Genomic DNA, 22,388 nt, shown 5'->3' with positions numbered 1-22,388 from the left:
CATTCTCCAAGTTATTGGTAAATTATTGGCACATTTCTAATTCTGAATGTTATTTCAACAGAAGTTTATAGATAGGTGTCAAAATTTTTCCATGTTTTCTTTTTTGCAATCAAACTGAAACGACTTCCAAAATGGCCATAGGTCTGAAATATTTAGCCCTAAGAAACTAAATACATAAAATATTTGCCAATTCCTGCTCTTAAGTTTTCCAGTCACAACTGTTCTTAGAGGGCTGATATTTTCTATTCCAGATGAAAGACTTCTCAGGCACCTGATGACCAAAATACAGGAAAAAGGTTATGATGATGGTGGTGGTAGAGTGTTCTACTACAGGCATTCGGGAACCTCACAGAACTCTTAATATTCACTTTTAATTCATTCCACCAGAGAGGCAGGGCATGGGTTTTGGAGCCATTCATATATGGTTTCAAAATCTGACTTTGGCATTTATCTCTGTAAGAACTTGAGAAATGTTCTTAGTCTCTCTGAGCTTTGGTGTATTCAGAATGAGGATGATACTAACAGTAATTACATCATGAGTGCTATTTGAATGGAGATGTATAAAGTGCATCTTAAATTCATTTGGTCTCTTAACATTTTCCCTTCACTTCTTATCTTTTCAGAGTTTCTTCTTGAAGGACTCAAGGACTGAAGCATCCCACAAAATGATCCTACTGAATAATTCCCAGAAGCTGCTGGCCCTATACAAATCCTTGGCCAGGAGCATCCCTGAGTCCCTGAAGGTCAGGGAATAGTGGGAGGTCGGGGTATGGGAGGAGGGGTGTTGAGGATGAGAAAATAGCAGGCTCGTGATTCTGGTCCTTCCTGACTTTCTGCAGAAGGTTGAAGCTGGGAAACAGGATGAGGTTGGGGATGAAGGAGGCATGTCAAGAGCTGCTACTTCTCCTTGGGAAGAGGCAGCTAGGCCCACTCTGCAGGTTTTGTCATTCATTTGGAGAGGCGGTGGAGAATGGTGACTACAAGCATAGTGTTGGAGCCAGACTGGATGGATATGCATTCCTAGGCTGCCATTTTCTAGTCGCATGGCTTCGTGCATGTTTCTTTACCTTTCTATGCCTTTACCTTTGATCTTTTTATCAATGAAATGGGAATAATATTAGCACCTACTTCTTAAAATTGTTGTGGACACTAAATAAATCCACACAATGTAAGTTTTAAGAGCACTGCCAAGTGCCCAACTAGTGCACAGTAGCTCTTTGGTATCACAAGGACACCTACTTGTGAGTTCTACCTGCTTGCTGGTGACTTCACGTCCATCAGTATTGTCCTGGAGATGCTGCTCATTTCACCGTCACTGACTTTGTCCCAGTACCATCTCTTAACCTCCGTTTTTCTCTTCCTCTTCACATCCAAATCCCCATCTCTGGACATCTTAACCTCTCCTATTCCTTTCCATCCCTCCTTCAGGTGTATGGCTCTGTGTATCACATCAATCATGGGAACCCCTTCAACCTGGAGGTGCTGGTGGACTCCTGGCCCGAGTATCAGATGGTTATTATCCGGCCTCAAAAATGGGTATGCACACAGTCAGGCACTGGAGGAGCCAGGCTGGTACAAAGGGCCTGAGGAACTAACCAGTTCAGACACCAGGGCTGCTTATAGGGTGAAAGGAAATGTGCGTATTTTAAAACACTCCTTCAGTACTTGGCAACTTGCATGAGTGTCACGTGTTCCTACCCTTCCTGTAAAGCACAGGATTCATCTGGGAAACAGGGTGGAGGGGGAAGGAGAAGAAAAGGTCAAGGCTGACACTCACAGATTAAGATGCCTTTGAGATGGCAGGGATCACCTGCAGGGGCTGAAAGGAGGCCAATTTACAGGGAAAGTTGGGTGTCTGAGATATCAGAACAGTGACTTAGAAACAAAAACCAAAGCAGAAGCCTACTAGTAAAAATTACCTCTCAGGGCTGGGCATGGTGTCTTATACCTGTAATCCCAGCACTTTGGGAGGACAAGGCAGGAGGATCACTTGAGGCCAGGAGTTAGATACCAGCCTGTGCAAATAGTGAGACCTCATCTCTACAAAAAATAAACAAAATTACCAGGGTGTGGTGGCACATGCCTATAGTCCTAACTACTCAGGAGGCTGAGGCAGGAGGATGGTTTGAGCCCCAGAAAATCAACGCTGCAGTGAGCCAAGATCACACCACTGTACTCCAGCCTGGGCAACAGGGTTAGACCCTGTTTGTTTTTTTTTATTGTTTCTCAGGAACCAGGGAAGTGACTCATAACTACTGTTTATCAACTATGTGGAAGCACTTCTCTTGTTAGTGAATGTCACCATCCGAACAATCTTATGAAGTGAGCATTAATATCTCCAGCTTAGAGATAAGGAAATGACACTGAGAAATATTAAGTTATGTAGCTGCTGGATACCAGATATTAAAGCATTGCCAAATCTGAATTCAAGTTCAGTGGACTCTGCCAGTTTTACTAGCTATGTAACCACAGGCCTTTCTCTGAGTTTCATCATCTGTTAAAATGAGAAAAATAAGAGGACCTTCTTCAGAGGATTACACAAGGTTTAAATGAGATACTGTATATCAAAGACAGTACAAAGCACATAATTGTAGATCATATTTATCATAATTAGCCATATTGGCTGAGGACACACACAAAGAATAAACAAGCTGAAATATTAATACAAACCTAGGTCTATTTTTGCCCTAAAGACTTCCCCTTTGTGTGTGTGTGTGTGTGTGTGTTTCATGCACATCTAGTTAGGGAACTAAGGCCTCATCGCCAGCCTAGCTTCATGCAGGTATAGACCGCCAAGTCCACAAATAATAATAAGCCACCCCAGGTCAAGACTAGTTTCCAAAGTGGGTAAGGATTGGGACGCAGAAAGTGACAAAGTGACCCTAACTTGTGGAACAAAGGGGTAAAGGGGGTGGGAACCAGGCTGAGCCTAACACCTTCCCTAGGGATGTTCTTTTGCTCTTCTGGCTTCTTGACAATTTGGAATGGAAGATTAATGCTTAGTTTATTAAATTCCACATTCCAATTTCTTCAAAGTGTGATATGTTAAATAACTGTAGGAGGTCAAATAGTTCTTTTTACTTCAGTAACTTTGTAGTTGCTATATGTATTTTAGCAATGTAACTACAGCATTAAACCATGACTTCATATATGCATTGCTTGAACAAGGCTAGTTTTTATAAAATGAGTCAATAAACAAAAATATTAAAATATAAAAGTTCCACAGCACACATATATGAACAAAAAAATGGAAAGAATGAAATATGATGCAATTTACTTGGAAACACATTCACCTAGTCTGATTCCACAGCATACCATGTTTCTTTCAGTATTGAAAGTCAATTTGATTTTGAATGAGAATTTTTTAGGGTGGAATACAGGAGAATTTATCTAGAAAAAAAATACTATTTTCTTTGTTGGTTTTTTTTTTATATTAACCATAGGGGCAAGTGGTGTACAGTCAGTGCTCATAAATGTTTGTTGAATATACCAATAAATGAATGAGTTAAAAGATGTTTTATTTGTCTAAGGGATTCTCATTCTAGTTTTGCCAGATTATCATTCAGAGCACAGTCATGAACTTGTAACAATTCCTAAAATGAATTTAATAACTCTTTTTTTTTGTTTGTTTCTTTGTTTTTTGGGTTTTTTTTTTTTTTTTGAAAGAAAGAAAGAAAGAAAGAGAAAGGGGGAGAGAGAACAGGAATCTTGCTCTATTGCCCAGGCTGGAATGCAATCTAAAAATAGGTGTTGAAAACCTCTTTTATGCCGATAATTGTGCTTAACAGCAGAGACAGGAAGGAAAAAGGGAAGAAAATAACAAACAAACAGCCAGCCAATATTTCATTTAAGTCTGTGGAATGCTATGCAAATGTGGAAGAGCGATTTACTTCCAATTATGTGGTCACTTTCAAAATAGGTGTAATGTCATACTGAGAAAAATGTATGTTCTGTGGACCTGGGGTGAAGAATTCTATAAATATTCACTGAGTTTACTTGTTCCAGGTCTGAGTTCTAATCATAGATGTCCCTGTTAATTTTCTATCTCGTTGATCTGTTGAATATTAAAAATGTGGTGTCAAAGTCTCCCGCTATTATTGTGTGGGAGTCCAAGTCTCTTTATAAGTCATTAAGAACTTGTCTTATGTATCTGGGTGCTCCCAATTTGGGTGTATATATATTTATGAACATTGACTCCTGTTGTTGCATTGATCCTTTTACCATTATGTAATGTCCTTCTTTGTTTCTTTTAGTCTTTGTTACTATTAAAGTCTATTTTGTCAGAGACAAAAGTTACAACTCCTGTTTTTTTTTTTTTTTTTTTCTTCTGATTGGTAAGTCTTCCTCCAATCCTTTATTTTGAGTCTTTGTGTGTCCTTGCTTATGAGATGGATCTGGATACAGTGTACCAATGGGTTTTGACTTTTTATTCAATTTGCCTGTCTGTGTCTTTGATTGAAGCATTTAATCCATTTAAATTTAGGATTAATATTGATATTTGTGAGTTTAATATTGTCATTTAATGCTAGCTGGCTATTTTGCCCATTAGTTGATATAGATTCTTCATTATGGAGATACTCTTTACCCTTTGGTAAGTTTTTGGGATGACTGATACTGGTTGTTCCTTTCTGTGTATAGTGCTTCTTTCAGAAGCTCTTGTAAAGCAGGCCTGGTGGCGATGAAATATCTGAGTGCTTGCTTGTTCACGAAAATTTTATTTTTCCTTAATTTATGAAGCTTAGTTTGGCTGGATATGAGATTCTGGGTTGAAAACTCTTTTCTTTGAGGATATTGAATATTGACCCCCACTCTCTTCTAGTTTGTAGGGTTTCTGCTCAGAGATCTGCTGTGAGTCTGATAGGCTTCCCTTTATGGGTAACCTGACCTTTCTCTCTAGCTGCCCTTAGAATTTTCTCCTTTATTTCAACCCTTGTGAATCTAACGATTATGTGTCTTGGGGTTGGTCTACTTGGGGAGTATCTTTGTGGTGTTCTCTGTATTACCTGGAGTTGAGTATTGTCCTGCCTTACTAGGTTAGGAAAGTTTTCCTGAATAATATCCTGAAGAATATTTTCCAGCTTGGATTCATTCTCTTCATGACATTCAGGTACACCTATCAAACGTAAATTAGGTCTTTTCACATAGTCCCATATTTCTTGGAGACTTTGCTCATTCCTTTTTACTCTTTCTTCTCTAATCTTGTCTTCTCATTTCATTTCATTAAGTTGGTCTTTGACCTCTGATATCCTTTCTTTGGCTTGATCAATTCAACTGTTGAAACCTGTGCATACTTCACGGAGTTCTTTTATTGTATTCTTCAGTTCCATTAATTCACTTATATTCCTCTCTAAATTGTCTATTCTCGTTAGGATTTCATCAAACCTTTTTTCAATGTTATTAGTTTCTTTACGTTGGGCTAGAACATGTTCTTTTAACTCACAGAAGTTTCTTACTAACCACCTCCTTCTGAAGCCTAATTCTGTTATTGGAACGCACTCTTTCTCCATCAGGCCTTGTTCCCTTGTTGATGAGGAACTGTGATCCCCTGTAGAGGGAGAGGCATTCTGATTTTGTGTATTCTCAGCCTTTTCACGCTGGTTTCTTCCCATCATTGTAAATTTATCCACCTGTCATCTTTGTAATTACTGACTTTCAAATTAGGTCTCTGAGTGGACGTGAAACTTGTTGATTCCCAGCACTGGAATCTGAGCAACCCACTGTGCCAGCTAAAACAACAGCATTAAGATTCATGGTGTTTTTCTGCCTGGGAATCTCCGGTCTGGCTTCCCACTTGAGTCCCTTTTTCAATCAGCTGAATGGGCGACTCTGCCTTCCCGGAGCTCCAAACGTAGACCAGGAGGGGACCCAGTCCCGTTTACTCTGCACCGAGAACTGCGGCGCCGAGGCGGCGGCAAAAGCGCTGAGCTGGCCACAAGAGTCATGCTGGCGACACTTGGGGCTCCTCCGCTGGGAACCTCCTGGTCCGTGAGCAACAAAAATTCATCTGGCCGGGCGCGGTGGCTCACGCCTATAATCCCAGCACTTTGGGAGGCCGAGACGGGTGGATCATGAGGTCAAGAGATCGAGACCATCCTGGTCAACATGGTGAAACCCTGTCTCTACTAAAAATACAAAAAAATTAGCTTGGCATAGTGGTGCATGCCTGTAGTCCCAGCTACTCGGGAGGCTGAGGCAGGAGAACTGCTTGAACCCAGGAGGCGGAGGTTGCGGTGAGCCGAGATCGCGCCAATGCACTCCAGCCTGGGTAACAAAAAGCGAAACTCCGTCTCAAAAAAAAAAAAAAAAAATCTCAAAGTGTGTCGTCCTGTCGTCCTCTGTGCTTTCACTGGGAGCTACAATCCTGAGCTGCTAGTAATCGGCCATCTTGGATCTCCTCATTGGTTTTTAATCAAAAAGATAACATGTGATGATTATACAAGTGGAAAAATCCAACAAGATTTGAAGAAGTTAATAACTTCTCACTTTCCCTTCCCTCTTCTCCTTCTTTTCTATCCCTTCAGGTAATTGGTGTCTTTGCCCAAATTAGCACACAAAGGGATCTTCACTGATGATCTCTTCTGTCATCACTTTTTAATTTGCCTTTAACATATGGACATCCTTTTGGCTGAATCAATACTAATATATTCATTTTAATAACTGTGGTATTCCATAGAGTCAATGCAGTGCTATTTAGTCAGTCATTCTCCTGCTATTGGGTTCAAATTTTTTATAGCACTTTGCCACTACCAACAATGCTTCAATAAACATCTTTGTACACATGTTTTTACATTCTGGAAACTTTCCTCAATACAATTGATTTCCAAAAGGTATATCTCCAAGTCAGAGTTTATCTTTTTCTAAATAGGCATTTCCATATTGCCTTCCCAAAGGGTTCTACAATTTTATTTCTATTAGCAATATATGGAAGAATTCCATATTCCCACCAGCACTGGATGTTATCCCTCTTTTAATTTATGACATTCCCACCAGCACTGGATGTTATCCCTCTTTTAATTTATGACAAACTGGTGGGTGAAAAATGGCATCTTATTGTAGATTTACTTTGCATTTCCCTGACTAGTGATATTGAACATATTATATTTTCATGTGTTTATTAGTCATTTGGGGTTTACTTCTAAACTCTTTATATTGTTTGACCATTTTTACACTGGAGTTTTGTGTCATTCTTAAAGTTCTGTAAGTGTTTTGGATACTAGGAATACTAATACAACATGTATGCTACAAATTTGTTGCCCAATTTAGAATTATTTTTTACTTTATTGATGGAGATTTTGACATGAAGAAAATTTTAATTTCAATGTAATCAAACTAATCAAATATATTATCTTTTTCACTATGGTTTTGTTGCTTTTTTATTAATAATTAGGAAGATTTTTCCTACTCCAAGATCATACAAATGTTTTCTTATTTTGTCTTACAGTAAGTTAATTTTTACTTTTGATATTTCAATCTAGTTCTATTTGAAATATATTTTTGAAAAGCGTGAATTACCATTCTTTTATATTTTTCTTCCTTATGCCTGGCTAATTATGTTAGCATTATTTAAGAAATAAGTCTTTCCACTACTGAAACATAAATGTCTATTTTGTCATATAACATGTTTATATATTTTCATATCTATTTCAGTATTTCTTTCTAGTCTTTTCTTATGCTATTTCAGTGGTTTTGTGGCAAATTTTAATATCTAATAAAGCAAATCACCCTCCACCAAACTTTTTCTTACTTTCCTATTTCTAATAGACTTAAGAGCTATATGAACATAGACTAATTTTTCCAGTTTCCCACCAACTACCCCAACTAAATATTGTAATTGTAATTGGTATTGGAGTGGCTTTTTTAGACAATTGTGGAAGGATTAATGTTTTGTGATAATTGTTTTTAGACAATTGTGGAAGGATTCTAAATCTTTTCATTTAGAAATATGGTCTTTTCTCAACTTTTTCAGTTTCTGTTCTATGCCATCTGGTAAAATTTTAGTGTTTTCCTGTGGTAAACTCATGATTTTCCATTAAGTTTGCCCTTAGGTATTTTATACTATTTGTTAAGCCTATTGAATTATTTTTCCATTTCTATTTCTGAGCATTATTATTTTGTTATTGCTTTTTATTTATATTCTTTATTTCCAAATATGTTCACACTATTCTTTAAAATCCTGTTTGTTTGTGTGGGGTGTTATTTGTTTTTGTTTTTGTCAAAGTTTCTTGGATTTTCTAAATGCATAATACCATAATCTACAAACAAAGTAATTTGCTTCTTCTTTGCCAATATTTGTATGAGTTTTTAGTTTCTTACCTTACTGCATAATGTACAACCTAAGTAAACAATACCAACTAACAATAATATTTCTATCCTTGTCTCATTCCTGATTTTAATAAAATGGCTGTAACAGCTTACATTTGGAATTACATTTGATTCTGTCTTTACAAGTTTAGAGCATTTTCCTGTTGTCTCTACTTTCACAGAACTTATATTTAGAATGGAGGGTAAATTTTGTTATTTCATTTTTTTCTTTTCTTTTTTGCAATTTATATACTCATATGTAATTTTCCCTCCTTTAGTTTATTACACTAAAAGGTCTTCCAATCAAAGCCATTCTGGCCTTTCTAAAACAAGCTGTTCATGTTCACATTCTTTTGATATATTACTGAATATTTTATTCAGAATTGTTACATCTGTCTTCATAAGGGAATATGGTTAATGACTCTCTTTTTGTTATTTCTTTACCAGATTTGGCATTGGGAGCTTTTCATCTATTACCAAAGTCTACTATTAACATTATGTGTTTGTTTTTGGCTTAGGTATAACTTAAATGTAAAATAATCTTATTTTGGCTACTTTTTATTTTTTTTTTATTTCAACTTTCCTTTTAGATACGGGGGTACATGTACAGATTTGTTACATGGGAATATTGCATGATGCTGAGTCTTGGAGTACAGACAGATCCCACCACCCTGGTAGTGAGCATAGTACCCAATAAGTAGTTTTCTAACCCAGCCCCTTTTCCTCTAGTAGTCTACAGTGTCTGTTTTTCCTACATTTATGCCCATGTGTGCTCAATGCTTAGCCCCAGTTATGAGTGAGAACATGTGATAGGTTCCCTGTTCCAGCATTAATTTGCTTAGGATTATTGCACTGTGGAAAGTAGTCTGGAAATTTCTTAGAGAACTTAAAACAGAGTTACCATTTGACCCAGAAATGCCTTTACTAGATAAATATCCAAAAGAAAATGAATCATTCTACCAAAATGACACATGCACTGTGTGCTCATTGCTATGCTGTTTACAATAACCAAGACATGGAATCAACCCAGGTGCCCATCAATGGTAGATTGGATGAAGAAACGTAGTACATATGTTCCTATGGAATACCGCCCTGCAAACAGAAAAGAATAAAATCATGTCCTTTGTTTTTTTAATCTTTTTTTTTCTTTTAACTGTTTTGTTTTTTAATTGCATTTTAGGTTTTGGGGTACATGTGAAGAACATGCAAGATTGTTGCATAGGTACACACATGGCAGTGTGATTTGCTGCCTTCCTCCCCATCACCTATATCTGGCATTTCTCCCCATTCTGTCTCTCCCCAACTCCCCACCCCACACTGTCCCTCCCCTATTTCCCTCCAACAGACCCCAGTGTGTGATGCTCCCCTCCCTGTGTCCATGTGTTCTCATTGTTCAACACCCACCTATGAGTGAGAACATGCAGTGTTTGATTTTCTGTTTTTGTGTCAGTTTGCTGAGAATGATGGTTTCCAGGTTCATTGCAGCACTGTTTACAATAGCAAAGACCTGGAATCAACTGAAATGACCATCAATGATAGACTAGACAGGGAAAATGTGGCACATATACATCATGGAATATTATGCAGCCATCAAAAGCAATGAGTTCGTGTCCTTTGAAGGGACATGGATAAACCTGGAAAATCATGTCCTTTGTAGCAACATGGATATGTTGCCATAATCCTTGTCTACTTTTTAAATGCTATATGTTTAATTTCATTCTGACATTTTCTATTAGTTTGTTGAGGTTTTCTAGTTTTTGAAAGTCAATTTTGATAGTTTATTCTTGAGGGATAACATTCATTTATTTTATCAGTAAATATGTTGCCTTGGGGTAGCATATAACCTTCTATTATACTTCTTTTGTTCTTTTCTCTGTTTCTCTGTTTCCATTCTCATTTCTCATACTCTATGCTTTTTGTTTGTTTTTTTCTCTTCCTCTTGTATTTCCTTAAAAAGACTTACCAGCAGTTTATCTCTCTCTTTCTTCTTCTTTCTCTCTCTTTTTGCCATTTAAAAATGAACTTTTGGCTTTATGTAGCCTTTGCACTAAATCTTGTTCTCCATTTCATTATTTATAACTTTCATTTTTATAAATTGTTCCATTTGTTTTATTGTAGTTTACTAATATTTTTATAATTCTTTGGATATGTACTTGCCTATTTTTGGTCATTCTTTTAAAATTGGGTCTTTTAAAACATCTATTATTTTAAATTTACTGAGGTTTTGGTTTTGGCCATATTCAGGAACTTGCATTTATAAAAGCACCTCCAAATGCTTGAAGGTTTCTTTAAAATTAATCACATTATTTTCTGTTTTACTCCTTAACAATACAGCTTCCAACATACTATTAATACATTCACTGCTAAAAGTCTCACAGTTATTGTTTATATTTCCCCTCAGAAACAGGTGCTCATCTTCCCCTGAAGTTTGTGGCTTGTCAGAATGGGATCACAAGTCTCTTTCTTTCAAACCCATGAGTCTAACACCACATAAATTACCCAGAGTGCTACCAAAAATTCAGTTACCTCATTCTATTTTGTGGGCTTCTGGCTGTAAAGAGAGCGTCACTCTTCAAATAGGCTGATATCCTATATCCTTGGGAAAAGGCAATGTCTCGTTAATGTTTATATTCACTAAAGTATCTTGCCCAAGCCCTGGACATTGTATATTCTAAGATACTATAGATTCTAGGTGTCTGATGAAACAGTAGGCACTAAAACTTACAGAAATCACAGTTGAATTTGTTCAAGTTTAAGGACTTAATCCTAGCAACACAGACTCAGTAGAATCGAGAATGTGTCCCACACGTTACATGGGGCACAGTATATGTAACAAAGGGATATGTGTGGCACAGGAGGTGAGAGAAGCAGGGAGAAAAGCAACTGTTGCATTCTTTTGATTCTGCTGGGTGCTTGGTGATGCTATAAATAGGATAAGGTAAGTGTGCAGTTGAGTTGGTAGGGAGAAAGGTGAGGCATCTTAAGGCCTGGTGGAGAGTGACTGATTTCATCCTGTCTTTGTTCTGTATCTGATAACCAGGTTTATAGCCAGTACCTGTCAATGAAATATTTAACAACCTCCAGTTACACAGGCAAGAGGTCGGCAGTAGCTTATAGGCCTAGGTTTTATTATCCACGTGCCCAACAGCAGCCATTGTGGGCCACTGTTAAAATTATCCTTTGAATTTTCATTTTTCTAATAATTGCCATCAGTGAGAGGTGTAGAAAAAGTTCAAAGGAATGACCTGAACTTTCATCATCCTATACAGGAGATGACTGATGACATGGATTTATACACAAATGTATATCGTATATTCTCCAAAGAGCCTCAAAAATCACAAGAAGTTTTGAAAAACTGTGAGATCATAAACTGGAAACAGATACTACAAATCCAAGGTAAGAAGTCTGAAGAAATGGGCAAGCAGCAATGCTTCTCAAATTGAGTCTTCAACTAATAGCATTAGCATCACCTGAGAATTCATTAGAAATGTAAATTCACAGAGACTCTGGGGGCTGGGAGAGGTAGAGCAATCTGTGCTGTGACAAGGACTTTAGCTGATTGTGGGGTAAACTCAAGTTTGTAAACTACTAAGCATTGAGGTATTAATCAGGTGGGAGCAGTGTAGATAGAAAACTCCATGTCTGACAATACTGCTTTATTGTATTTCTTCCCAGGTTTTCAAGAAAGTTTAGGTGAGGGGATAAGAGTGGCTGCATTTTCAAAGTCAGTGAAGGTAGAGCATTCGAGAGCAATCCTCTTTATTACAGAAGATATCCTGAACCTCAATGCCTCCAATAAAAGCAAGTTTGGAAGCTGGGCTGAGACAGGCCACCCAGATGTTGAATTTGAGAGGTACAAAATACATGTGCTGATCATTTGTAATTGCTCTTCCTTGTACATTTTTGTAATTCACATAAATCAGTTTTGGAGTGAAGACAAGATGAATTCATACCTTGGGATGAATAAAGGTTTTCAATGGTCAAAATTCACAACTTTGCAATGGTGGGTCTTGAAACAAGAAGAGTGCCTGGGATCTCTAGAATAGGATGGCACCCAGAAATTGCAGGAGTGGGGATGAGAGTTTTTGTCTTTCTTTTTGTTTTCTACAGCGAAACTCCCAATTTTAAGTATGCTCAGCTGGATGTCTCTTTTTCTGGGCTGGTAAATGACAAGTGGAGGCGAGGGAAGAATGAAAGGAGCCTGCATTATATCAAGCGCTGCATAGAAGCCCTGCCAACAGCCTGTCTGCTGGGCCCAGAGGGTGTCCCGGTCTCATGGGTAACCATGGACCCTTCTTGTGAAATAGGAATGGCCTACAGCATGGAAAGATACCGAAAGAGAGGCAAGATGAGACAGGCGATGGTGCAATTCATGAAATATCTGCGTCAGAATAATATTCCATTTTACCTCTCTGTGCTGGAATTTAATGAAGACTCCCTTAGATCTGTGAGGCACAATGGTTTCTTTGAGGCCGCCTGTGAGTGGCACCAATGGACCTGCTACCCACAGAATCTAGTTCCATTTTAGACAATGAAGCTGCTTAGCAATCTTGGGAAAGTCATCTCGTAATATTAAAGCAGACACCACAGAATAGCTTTCTTCACTTACAAATGTTTGTTGGGTATTTACGATGTGCCAGGAGCTCTTCTCACATTGAGAACTGATGTTAAAAGACACTGCCATACTCTTGAAGAGCTTACAATCCAAGCAAGAGGCAGGGATGGGTATAGTCTTCAAATATGCATAAGTGTTGTAAGGAAGGATGGCGTTACCAGCAAACATGTAACTAGAAAGCCAGGCTCAGTTCTTACCTCTGGGAATTAGAACTCTTCATGAAACTTGATTGATAGAATCTACTATCTAGAAGATAAATAGAGGACTTTAATAAAATTGGTTAATAGAATATTCCTAATCTACATGGATACTTTATTGTAAATAAATACCCCTGCTATTTATGGATTTATGAGGCAATGGCTACACTAAAGAATGGAATCAGTCTCTTAGTTTAGTGACTAGAAAGGTATAAAAGGTGAAGCCTAAGACAAATGGCTTTCCTAGGCTACCTTTCATCATTGTTATGCAGAAAAGGAAATCCAGAGAATCAAGTCTGCTGCACTTGAGGCCTCTGCTACGGAAATGACATTTGTTGTGCCTCCTTTCTCACTTCCTCATCATTAGGGAAGCACAGCATAGGGCAAAGTGTTGCCTGCAGCCTTTGGTGTTTGTACCACGGCTATCTTAAGGGTATGGTCAGGGGTCAGGGGTATTCCAGGGAGAAGTGACCACTAAGACGAGGACTGGAGAGTGAGTAGGAGTGAGCCAGACAAAAAAAAGCAGAAAAATCCAGATGATGGAAAGGACACGTGCCATGCACTATCATAAGAACTTTCTAATTGAACACTTGCATTACAAAATCCTCGATATTAAAAAAAAAAATACACTTCATGAACAAAATGTGGCCTCTTTTGGCTCCCCTCTGCCATCCTGACATTGGAACTTGGACTACTATGAACATTGAAGCTATAGCAAAAATAAATAAGACATTTTCATTTTTTCTGATAGTCTAGATTTAAAAAAGAAATCTTAATAGAATTGGCTTTAAGAGTAAAGTCTATCAGTATTAACCAACACCTATCCTCATCTCTCCATAAAAAATAAAACTCCACAAAATTGAATGTTTATATTTGATGCAATTTTAAACTGTGCAATTCCAGTAATTAAAGAATTATACAGGTCATGGAGCTTTTTAAAAAAACTCCAGTTCATCTTAGAAGGCTGTGGTAGATCTGTTATCGCTTAGTATGAACGAATCCAATCAGATTTCTAAACTCCTAAGACCTGGGTGATTTGTTACATTGACTGAAATGAAAGCATGGTCTGAGAAAGAAGGGAAACATTTCCTTTGGGATTTCAAAGGGTGGAAAATTCTTACATAAAAAATAAACTCAGGAACTTGGGGTAATATGAAAACAGCTATATTTTGGCACTCAAGATGCAAAAGCCAACACAGATGATGAAAGAAGACAAAGCAAATAAAAGTTGCCTATCTAAAAATCGTGCCTCCGGCTGGTCCTATATCCAGAAGAGGATGTTTAACCAGGATCTGGGGCTCAGGTCATCTTAGCGCAGCTTCCCTTCTCTGCCCCTTCCGTAAATGCAAGCCAGATTCCCTTATCTAGCCCTTTGTGGCCCTGTTAAGAGAGTGATTTCCAAACATTATCATGCACTTGGATTAAAGAAACAACAAAAGAGTGTAAGAAAGAGGAAGAAGGATTTCTTAAGTATGGCATAAATAAGTCTGAAATTATCAATAAACACAATAAAAATGAATGGGGCAATTTTCTTATTAAAATATATGTTTTTCATATTGTGTTCAAAACAAAATCCAAGAATCTGCTCTGGTTGCCATAGCAAAAATCATAGACTGAGTGGCTTATACAACAGAAATTGATGTCTCACTCTTCCTGAAACTGGGAAGGGATATGACTAGGCTCTGGCAAGGTAAAGTTCATTCTCAGTCCTCTTCTCTCAGCTTGTTGATCGCTGCTTTTTCTCTCTGCCCTCACATGGTGGAGAGAGAGGAGAGCTCAGACTCTGTTCCTTTTCTAAGAAGGACTTAATTCCATCATGGGGGCTATACCCTCAGGATTTCAATTACTTCTCAAAGGCCCACCTCCAAATACAGAGAGTTGAGGCTTCAACATATGAATTTGGGGGTCACAGTCAGTCATAAGAAACCATCTCTGAAATAAACAACATATAAGGGTTAAAAAAAAAGAAAAAAGATATACTAAATCAATGTTAAACTGAAAAGCAAAGTAATAATATCAATACGAGGCAAAATAGAACTTAAGATGAACATCTGCTAAATACAGAATTCTCCCACAAGATAGGTCATGAATCTTCCTCACAACATAACACAATACAACTACAAAATAATGTATGGCAAAAGCTGACAGTCATACAAAAGGAAATCGGCAAATCCACAGTCACAGTGGGAACTCAGAACACTTCCCTCAGAAAGCAATAGATGATGCAGATAAAAAGTAAAGACAATTTGACAAAATGCCATCACAACTTTATATTTTTGGTGATGTTGGGGTTATCTGCTTATTGTATATTTGAGAACTTGTGTTCCTCTGTTTGTCAAACTGACCAGCAGGTGTTGCTGGGGAGGGAAACAATCCATCTAGAAAGTGCTGGCAACTTGTCTCTAAGTTTAGAGGCTCTTGGTCCCCTCATGACCATCACCTATCAGGGGCAGGCACTGCTGATAATAGGAGCTAAAAAGAAATTATTTAGGCAGTTAGGTAAGAGATTCCTCGTTAAGGTTTTTCTTTTTATTAAAAAAAGAACAGCCCCATATAATTTCTTTTCTAACAAAAAATACCAAGCTGCAAGGATAGATAAGCAAGCTAAAAGCTTGCATACATGAGTGCTGGCACCTATGCCAATAGAAAAGGGATACCTGGAAGCCAGGCATATTCAACATGGATGTTACCTCTTTTCTTTGTCTTCACATGTGCAAGCAACATGGCACCAGCCAGGGAGAGACTCAATCTGAATAATAAAAGGTTAGGGTGGATGGCCAGCCTCTTTATGCATCATGTAAATAGCACACCTGGTCCAACCAATCCTCTGAGCCCTATGTAAATCAGACACTGCCTCCTCAAGCTCATCTATAAACCAACCGCATCTCACCCCAAACCCAGAAACCCACTCAAGCACCCTTCCTCCACATGAGGAAGCTCTCTCTTCTTTCTTTTGCCGATTAAACTTCCTCTCTTAAACCCACTCCTTTTGTGTTCACATCTTCAATTTCCTTAGTGTGAGACAACAAACATCTGGCATTTCCCCAGTCAAATGATGCTGCTTCACTGCCATCTCTAGCCCAAGTGCCAAAAATGACCACTTTGGCCTGAGTCCCATGCTGCTTAGGACAAGCAAAGATGTGAACATGGAGTGGGGACAGGTTTATTAGAAAGACTGCAGTTAAAGCATATCCCAGGCAACTTTCCACTTTTTCTGTCATATTCAAATTTTTTTTTAAAGACAGAACCTCGCTCAGTTGCCAGGCTGGAGTGCAGTGGCGCAATCTTGGCTCACTGCAACCTCCACCTCCTGGGATCAAGCAATTCACCTGCCTCAGCTTCCCGAGTAGCTGGGACTACAGGTGCGTGCCACCACGCCTAGCTAATTTTTTGTATTTTTAGTAGAGACAGGGTTTCACTGTGTTATCCAGGCTGATCTCGATCCCCTGGCCTTGTGATCTGCCTACCTTGGCCTCCCAAAGTGCAGAGATTACAGGCGTGAGCCACTGCGCCCCGACTGTCGTTTTCAAACTTAAAGGTTTTTCTTTTTTTTCTTTTTTTTTTTAACAGTTTCTATTTCTGACCTAAAGACTGCTCTTTGTTTTCCCGCTATGACATATTTATTGTTTGTTCTAAAGACTTTTCCAACATTTCACAGGAGCTAAGAAGACAGATATGTGCTTGGTCCACACCTTGATCTCCTCTGCACCCAGAATTCTCCTTATTCTTTCTCTCAGGAAGATTCCATCCCTCCTATTCTGCCAGTTCCCTCATATTGGCCTCATACAGTTAGTTGCCCTTGTGGGCAAATGAACCAGGGCTGTTCTAATTTACAATGGACACCAACTCCTCTAAAATAACATCTGAGTCTTGGGATTTGCATATGAATTTTCCCTTGACATAGCAAACAGTCTTTCCTTTTTATCTTCACTAAAGGCATCCACTCCGGCGAATGGACAGCACTAAAATTCCACAGATTTCAAAACCAAACCTGATGTGCCTTTCTACAGTCCTTGGAATGAAGAAGAGAAAGTAGGTAGAAGGGATGATTTCCTCCTTCCTTCCTCACCCTGAAGGAGCTCCTATTTTTAAAGGGAAGAATTTGGGACAGTCCAAAAGAAAATCTTGCAAATCAAGACTTGCCATGCCAGCACAAGAAGGGTAACCTGTGTGCCTAGGGGCAAAATTTTTAAATTTTAGTAATGATGTCCAGTGTCACCCTTGGGGATAACAAAGATATTTAAAAACCTATAAGAGTGCCAACATTTCAGAACCGTGTGTCTTCCCAACGGCCTACCAAGGCCTACATGACACCTCACTAGCAGCCTACAGGCAATCTTCAAAGGCTCCCACCTGCCCCACTCAACACACATACACACACGCACACACACACACAAACCCTCCTGCTATCCTGTGGCCTTAGATCTCACCTAACTTTATTCTAAATCTTAATCTCCCTGTGGCCCCAAACTCATGTGTTGTAGGGCCTTGGTAATCCCTTTATAAGCATATTCCTTGATTTACTAAAAACTATTTATGAGACATATAAGGTAAAACTTTTCATTTCAGGCCAGATTAGCACTCTTCTTATTACAATTACAAACACTGAACTTCTCAGTTGATGGGAAAATATATTGAAAAGGAATTATTATGCTTGTGTAGTCATAGATTATCTCTGGAAAAGTACTTAGTGTCTAGAGAATGAGTGAAAATGTTTTCCCCATATACATTTTTTTTCTTTTGAAAAGTATATCTTGTGTATATTCAAAAGATAATGTTTTTTAAAAGGGGAAATTGCCTCCACTATGGACTCTTATTAGTTCACTTATTCATTCATTAAGTTCTCTTACTAACCTACTCATTCATCATATTCCCTTATTAGCTTTTTATTCAATCATTAGTATTTTTTTCTAGTGCTCATAACAGAATACGAGTTTCTTTACTATCATATAAAATAAAGTACCAGCTATTCTCTGTTTCCTCCTGTACTGCAATAAGATATCTTCCAATAGATTCATTTCCCCATTCTGCTTCCTCCTCACGTCCAAATGATTGTGCTAAGTGAGACAAAATGCTTTTATTCCTCTACCCCTCATCCCACAGAGCCCAGTCCCTAGGTGTTTTAGTTCCAGATGTCATAGAATTTCCCTTGCAGTGTGTCACATCTATTTAAAGAATCCTTCTTTAAAATTTTTATTGCACATTCCCAGAGAGCCTATCATTGTACATTTAGAATTAACTCTCTACATAAAATTTGCCAGAAGTTTTTGCTACCACTGTTTCCTCTCCTTTTTATCTGCTCCTATCTGAGATCTCTGTTCCTATTTGATTAGCTAAAATTCTTTCTCCAATATTTTCTGCATGTAAATATGCTACTGATATAATGATATAATATCTGAAGACTCCCAAATCCACAAATATCTTTCTTTGACCCTCACAAGAATATAATTTCTGAAATCTTATAAATCCACAAATGTTTTCTTTACCCTTACGGGACTGATGCCTTATGTCCCCACATTTTAGGCTGACAAAATTTAAATTTCATACAAAAGGAAACTGAGATGCAAAGAAAGACGGTAACAAACCTTCATTCAAGGTCACAAAGCTTGTAAGAAGTGGATGACTAGTGATGAGGGTTTCGGGTTGAGATTAACAACCAAAATCACAGGATAAAGTAGGGTTTAACCCAACTTCAAGTTCATAAAATAAATGAACTTCCCTGATCTTCCCTCCACTCCCACCTTCCCCCACTCCCCACCCCCCCCCGGGGGTTTCAGGATGTACTGGGCAAAGCTTTCTTCCTCCCCTCCATCCCCAACCATTTCTCAGGCAGTGAGGAGTGTCAAGAACTCCTCTCTTCCCCACTTGAAGCTTACATTCTGGGGCAGGGAGAGAGAAACTAAACCAAAAATTAAAAAAACAGTAAACATATTTCCTATAAAGCGAGATGTAGTATATGAAAATCAACACATGATACGGGGACAGAAGATGATGGAGGGAGAAAAAAACAACAAATAAATAGGAAAAGAGACCTCAGACAGGAGCAGATAAAAAGGAGAGGAAACAGCAAGGGGTCAGGACCGGCCTCCCCAAAAGCCTGGCGTTTGACAGAAAGCTGCAGAAGGAAGGAAGAGAGCCCAGCACATACCAAGGGGGTAGGGTTCTAGTCTGAGGAAGCACTCCAGGAAGCACCCAAGAGAGTCCACTAGAGTGAACAAAGGACAAACTTGAACCACCATTTGGATTCATCTTCATCTAAAAATAAGAAGTTAAGTGTGCCTAATATTTAATTATTTAACATGTTAATTACAATAGAATATATATGTACATAGTTGATGCTCAATTTGTTAAAAATTAGGTATGTAAAATTAAAGCTCAGAGATTACTCTTGCCTATGGCGATGAGCTCCTGAAAGGCAAGGATAGATTTCACTCATCTCTGTATCTTCAGAATCCATCAAATTATGTGGAACAAAATAGGTATCAGTAGTATATTTGGGGGAAAGATTGAAACTATGCTGAGCTCAGCAATTCTGTGTAAATCTTTTTCTAAAAATCTCTTCTACTTTACAGCAGAGTCCCTTTCTTTTCTATTTTTAGTAGCAACTAGTCCCACGCCTTGCAGATGAGGCCTAAGAAATGAATGGGTGAATGAATGCGTGGACAGAGGGATGGATCAGTGAGTGAGGAGCAGTGATTCGCAGGACCTGCAGGTGTTGAAATCCTGCCGAAGCAGACTCTGCAAAATAAAAGATCTTACACTTTGGCGTCTGACATGAGTTAAAATTATCCAGGGACTTTCCTTGGGCAACTTAGTTGAGGTTTCCTAATATGAGAAACAGAAAATGAATTAAGTAGAAAGATGATTGAGACAAACCTATGGAAGATGCCAAAGCACGATGCCTGGTATTGAGGGACGCTGCACACCTGTTATCTCTCACCCTATTCTCTCTTCACCCCTACTCCCGCCCGGCAGCTCCCCGCTGTCAGCGCCAGAAATACCCGCCAAGAGAACGAAAAGCGGAACGCTGGCTTTACCCCGCAATGCTTTTAAAAACTCCAAAAACCCAGCGTGACAGGGGGAAGGTTTGCCTAGAGACAGGTGAGGAAGCCTTAGTTAAATGAGAGGAAGGTGAATTTACAAAGAAGGTTAAGCAACCACGAGGGGAGGCAACCTTGGACTAACAGGTCTATCTTTAGCTAGCACATGTGCCGGCATCTCCCACGCCCATCCCTGCATTTAGCGCCACAAACTCAGCCTCCTAAAAGAATTGGAAGCTTGGGAGTCGGAGAACGGAAGATTGAGCTACCATTGGCCTTAATGGATGTCAATCTTCTCCCGCCGCTTTCTTCCCCACCTCCTTGCCGCGCCCTATTCCGGTAAACCCGTTCTCTGTCGCCATCTGCTGGTAGTATGCGTTACTACACCAAACGCGCAACAGCACCTTCGCCTGCCCTGAATACCTACATGCAAACCGCCGGCTCTAAGGGCGCAGCTCGCTTGCCCTGAGTGGTGCTAAAAGGAGGCTGCCGGTGCAGATCTCATTCCCATAAGATGCATGTAAAGAAGCACCGCGGACGCCCGGGAAGGGTCACAGAGCGACAGGCAGGGCGGTTGACCAGCTGACAGGATTCACGAGAAATAAAAATTACCAAGCCGCAGTCCACCTAATGGTATCAAAACAGGATCTCTACAAATGGAGCTCAGCGATCTGTGTCTTGACCAGCTCACAATAGGATTTTCATGCATCATAAACTTTGCCTGAGTTTCTCAGGCAGTTTTGTTGATGCCCGGATTCATTAAAAGCTGCTTACTGAGCCTCACCCCAGACCTACTGAACTTAAATATATTGGGGTCCCAGAATCCCCATTTAAAAAACAAATAAACCTATCCAAGTGATAGGTGTTAACGTTAAAGTACAGAGAATCACAAACTGGCAGACCTCTTTAATTTACAAATAGGAAATGGAGACCCGCCCCCCCCCACCACCACAAGAGGGAAAGGAATTTGCCCAATGTCTCCCTGCAAGATCCTAATGAAACTAGACGCTCTAGGGTTAAAATCGTTTTGACACCCTTTCCCTCTCCCAACTAGTCACGTGGCCCCTGGCAAACTATCCTGTTCTAATCTGTGAAATGGGAACAACAGTCACACCTACCCCAACATAGGCATTTAGTGACTGTAAATATCAGATGGGACCAAAATGAGTGAACTACCAAGCACCACACTACTGGAAGTAGAGGTTCCGCTAAATCTTGATGACCCTACCCCCATCCATCTCCTAGAACAACTGTATGGGGGTGGAGGTGAAGCCACTCAGCCACATGTTGGTCCCAAACCACGTCCACATTCATCCACAGCTCAATGAATATTTCTTTTTTTGGAGAGAGAGAGAGGCTCCTTGGAACCTCTGGAGTCCGGGGTGGGGGATGTTATCCTCCTCATGAGTGCACTGTCTTCCTAAGATAGGATGGACTACGGGGTCTATATGGGAAGAGTTAGCTGCCAGGGCTTCAAGGCTGGCTCTTAAGTGGTTGCTGGAGGCTTAGAGAACCCATTCCAGCTCTCTCTCAAATAGGGGCAGCTTATTAGCAGGAGTGAGTGAGGTGAGCCCACTATGAACCCATAGGAGGAGAGGAAAAGACCATCCCCTCTAAGCTTTTACATACCCCATTGCAAGCTCCAGAATGTGGTGCCCAGGCCCTTATCTCTAACCCATCCCCAGAAGCCAGTTCTCCTCAGCCCTTCCTGCCACTTCTGCCATTGTACATCCAGACAATTCCCCTCTTCTCTTCTACCAAACTCCTACTCATCTCTCATCCATCAAGTCCAAATTTAAATTTCTTTCTCTGTGATATATTCTCAGGGTAGAGGTAGAGGTGCCTTCCTCTGTATTCCAAGAACATGTTGTTTGCAGCTCTAAATACAGAAATCAGCCTACTATTAAGCTTCAGGTGCATCTTTTAGGGGTTCAAGAAGGAATCGCACTCCAAAAACACTGGGCTTATTCCCTAATTTCATCAGACCTGACCTTAGTGCTTCATCCATTCCCACCTCTCCCAGCCATGTGAGAGGCCTTTTCTTTTTATGGGTTTGACAACAACCAGTTACTTGCCCAAAAGTATTCTTGTCATATTTATAATAAATTCCAGCCAACAAGATGCTTTCTGCCAAGGTAATGTTCCTTTTTAGAGCACTTTGTCCCCAGGGATATTAGACAACTTCAGCAGCCTCATATAAGCATTAACTGAAAGTGACGCTTCCTTGGTGGCTCA

At 39.4% G+C, this 22,388-nt stretch overlaps 1 protein-coding gene across 5 annotated transcripts in view; it reads left to right on the top strand.

Annotated features, from left to right (window-relative positions):
* GLYATL1 (glycine-N-acyltransferase like 1) overlaps positions 1-14,632 on the top strand; it is a 40,221-nt gene extending 25,589 nt beyond the window's left edge. For 3 of the 5 annotated variants that reach the window (XM_032282125.1, XM_032282127.1, XM_032282126.1), the window contains 5 exons: positions 624-743; positions 1,429-1,532; positions 11,567-11,697; positions 11,977-12,154; positions 12,412-14,632. In XM_032282125.1, the coding sequence (XP_032138016.1) occupies positions 666-743; positions 1,429-1,532; positions 11,567-11,697; positions 11,977-12,154; positions 12,412-12,829 (909 nt within the window). In that variant the 5' untranslated portion in view covers positions 624-665 and the 3' untranslated portion in view covers positions 12,830-14,632. The remainder of the gene's footprint in view (positions 1-623; positions 744-1,428; positions 1,533-11,566; positions 11,698-11,976; positions 12,155-12,411) is intronic. The other 2 variants (XM_032282128.1, XM_032282129.1) reach the window with 2 other exon arrangements.
* Positions 14,633-22,388: the final 7,756 nt, after the last annotated feature.

The sequence above is a fragment of the Sapajus apella genome, unplaced genomic scaffold (genome assembly GCF_009761245.1).
Source record: "Sapajus apella isolate SASKATOON/1434 unplaced genomic scaffold, GSC_monkey_1.0 scaffold14, whole genome shotgun sequence".
In the NCBI taxonomy this organism is placed as follows: Eukaryota; Metazoa; Chordata; class Mammalia; order Primates; family Cebidae; genus Sapajus; species Sapajus apella.
The sequence above is the reverse complement of the archived record's forward strand: the minus strand, read 5'-3'. Positions and strand labels throughout refer to the sequence as shown.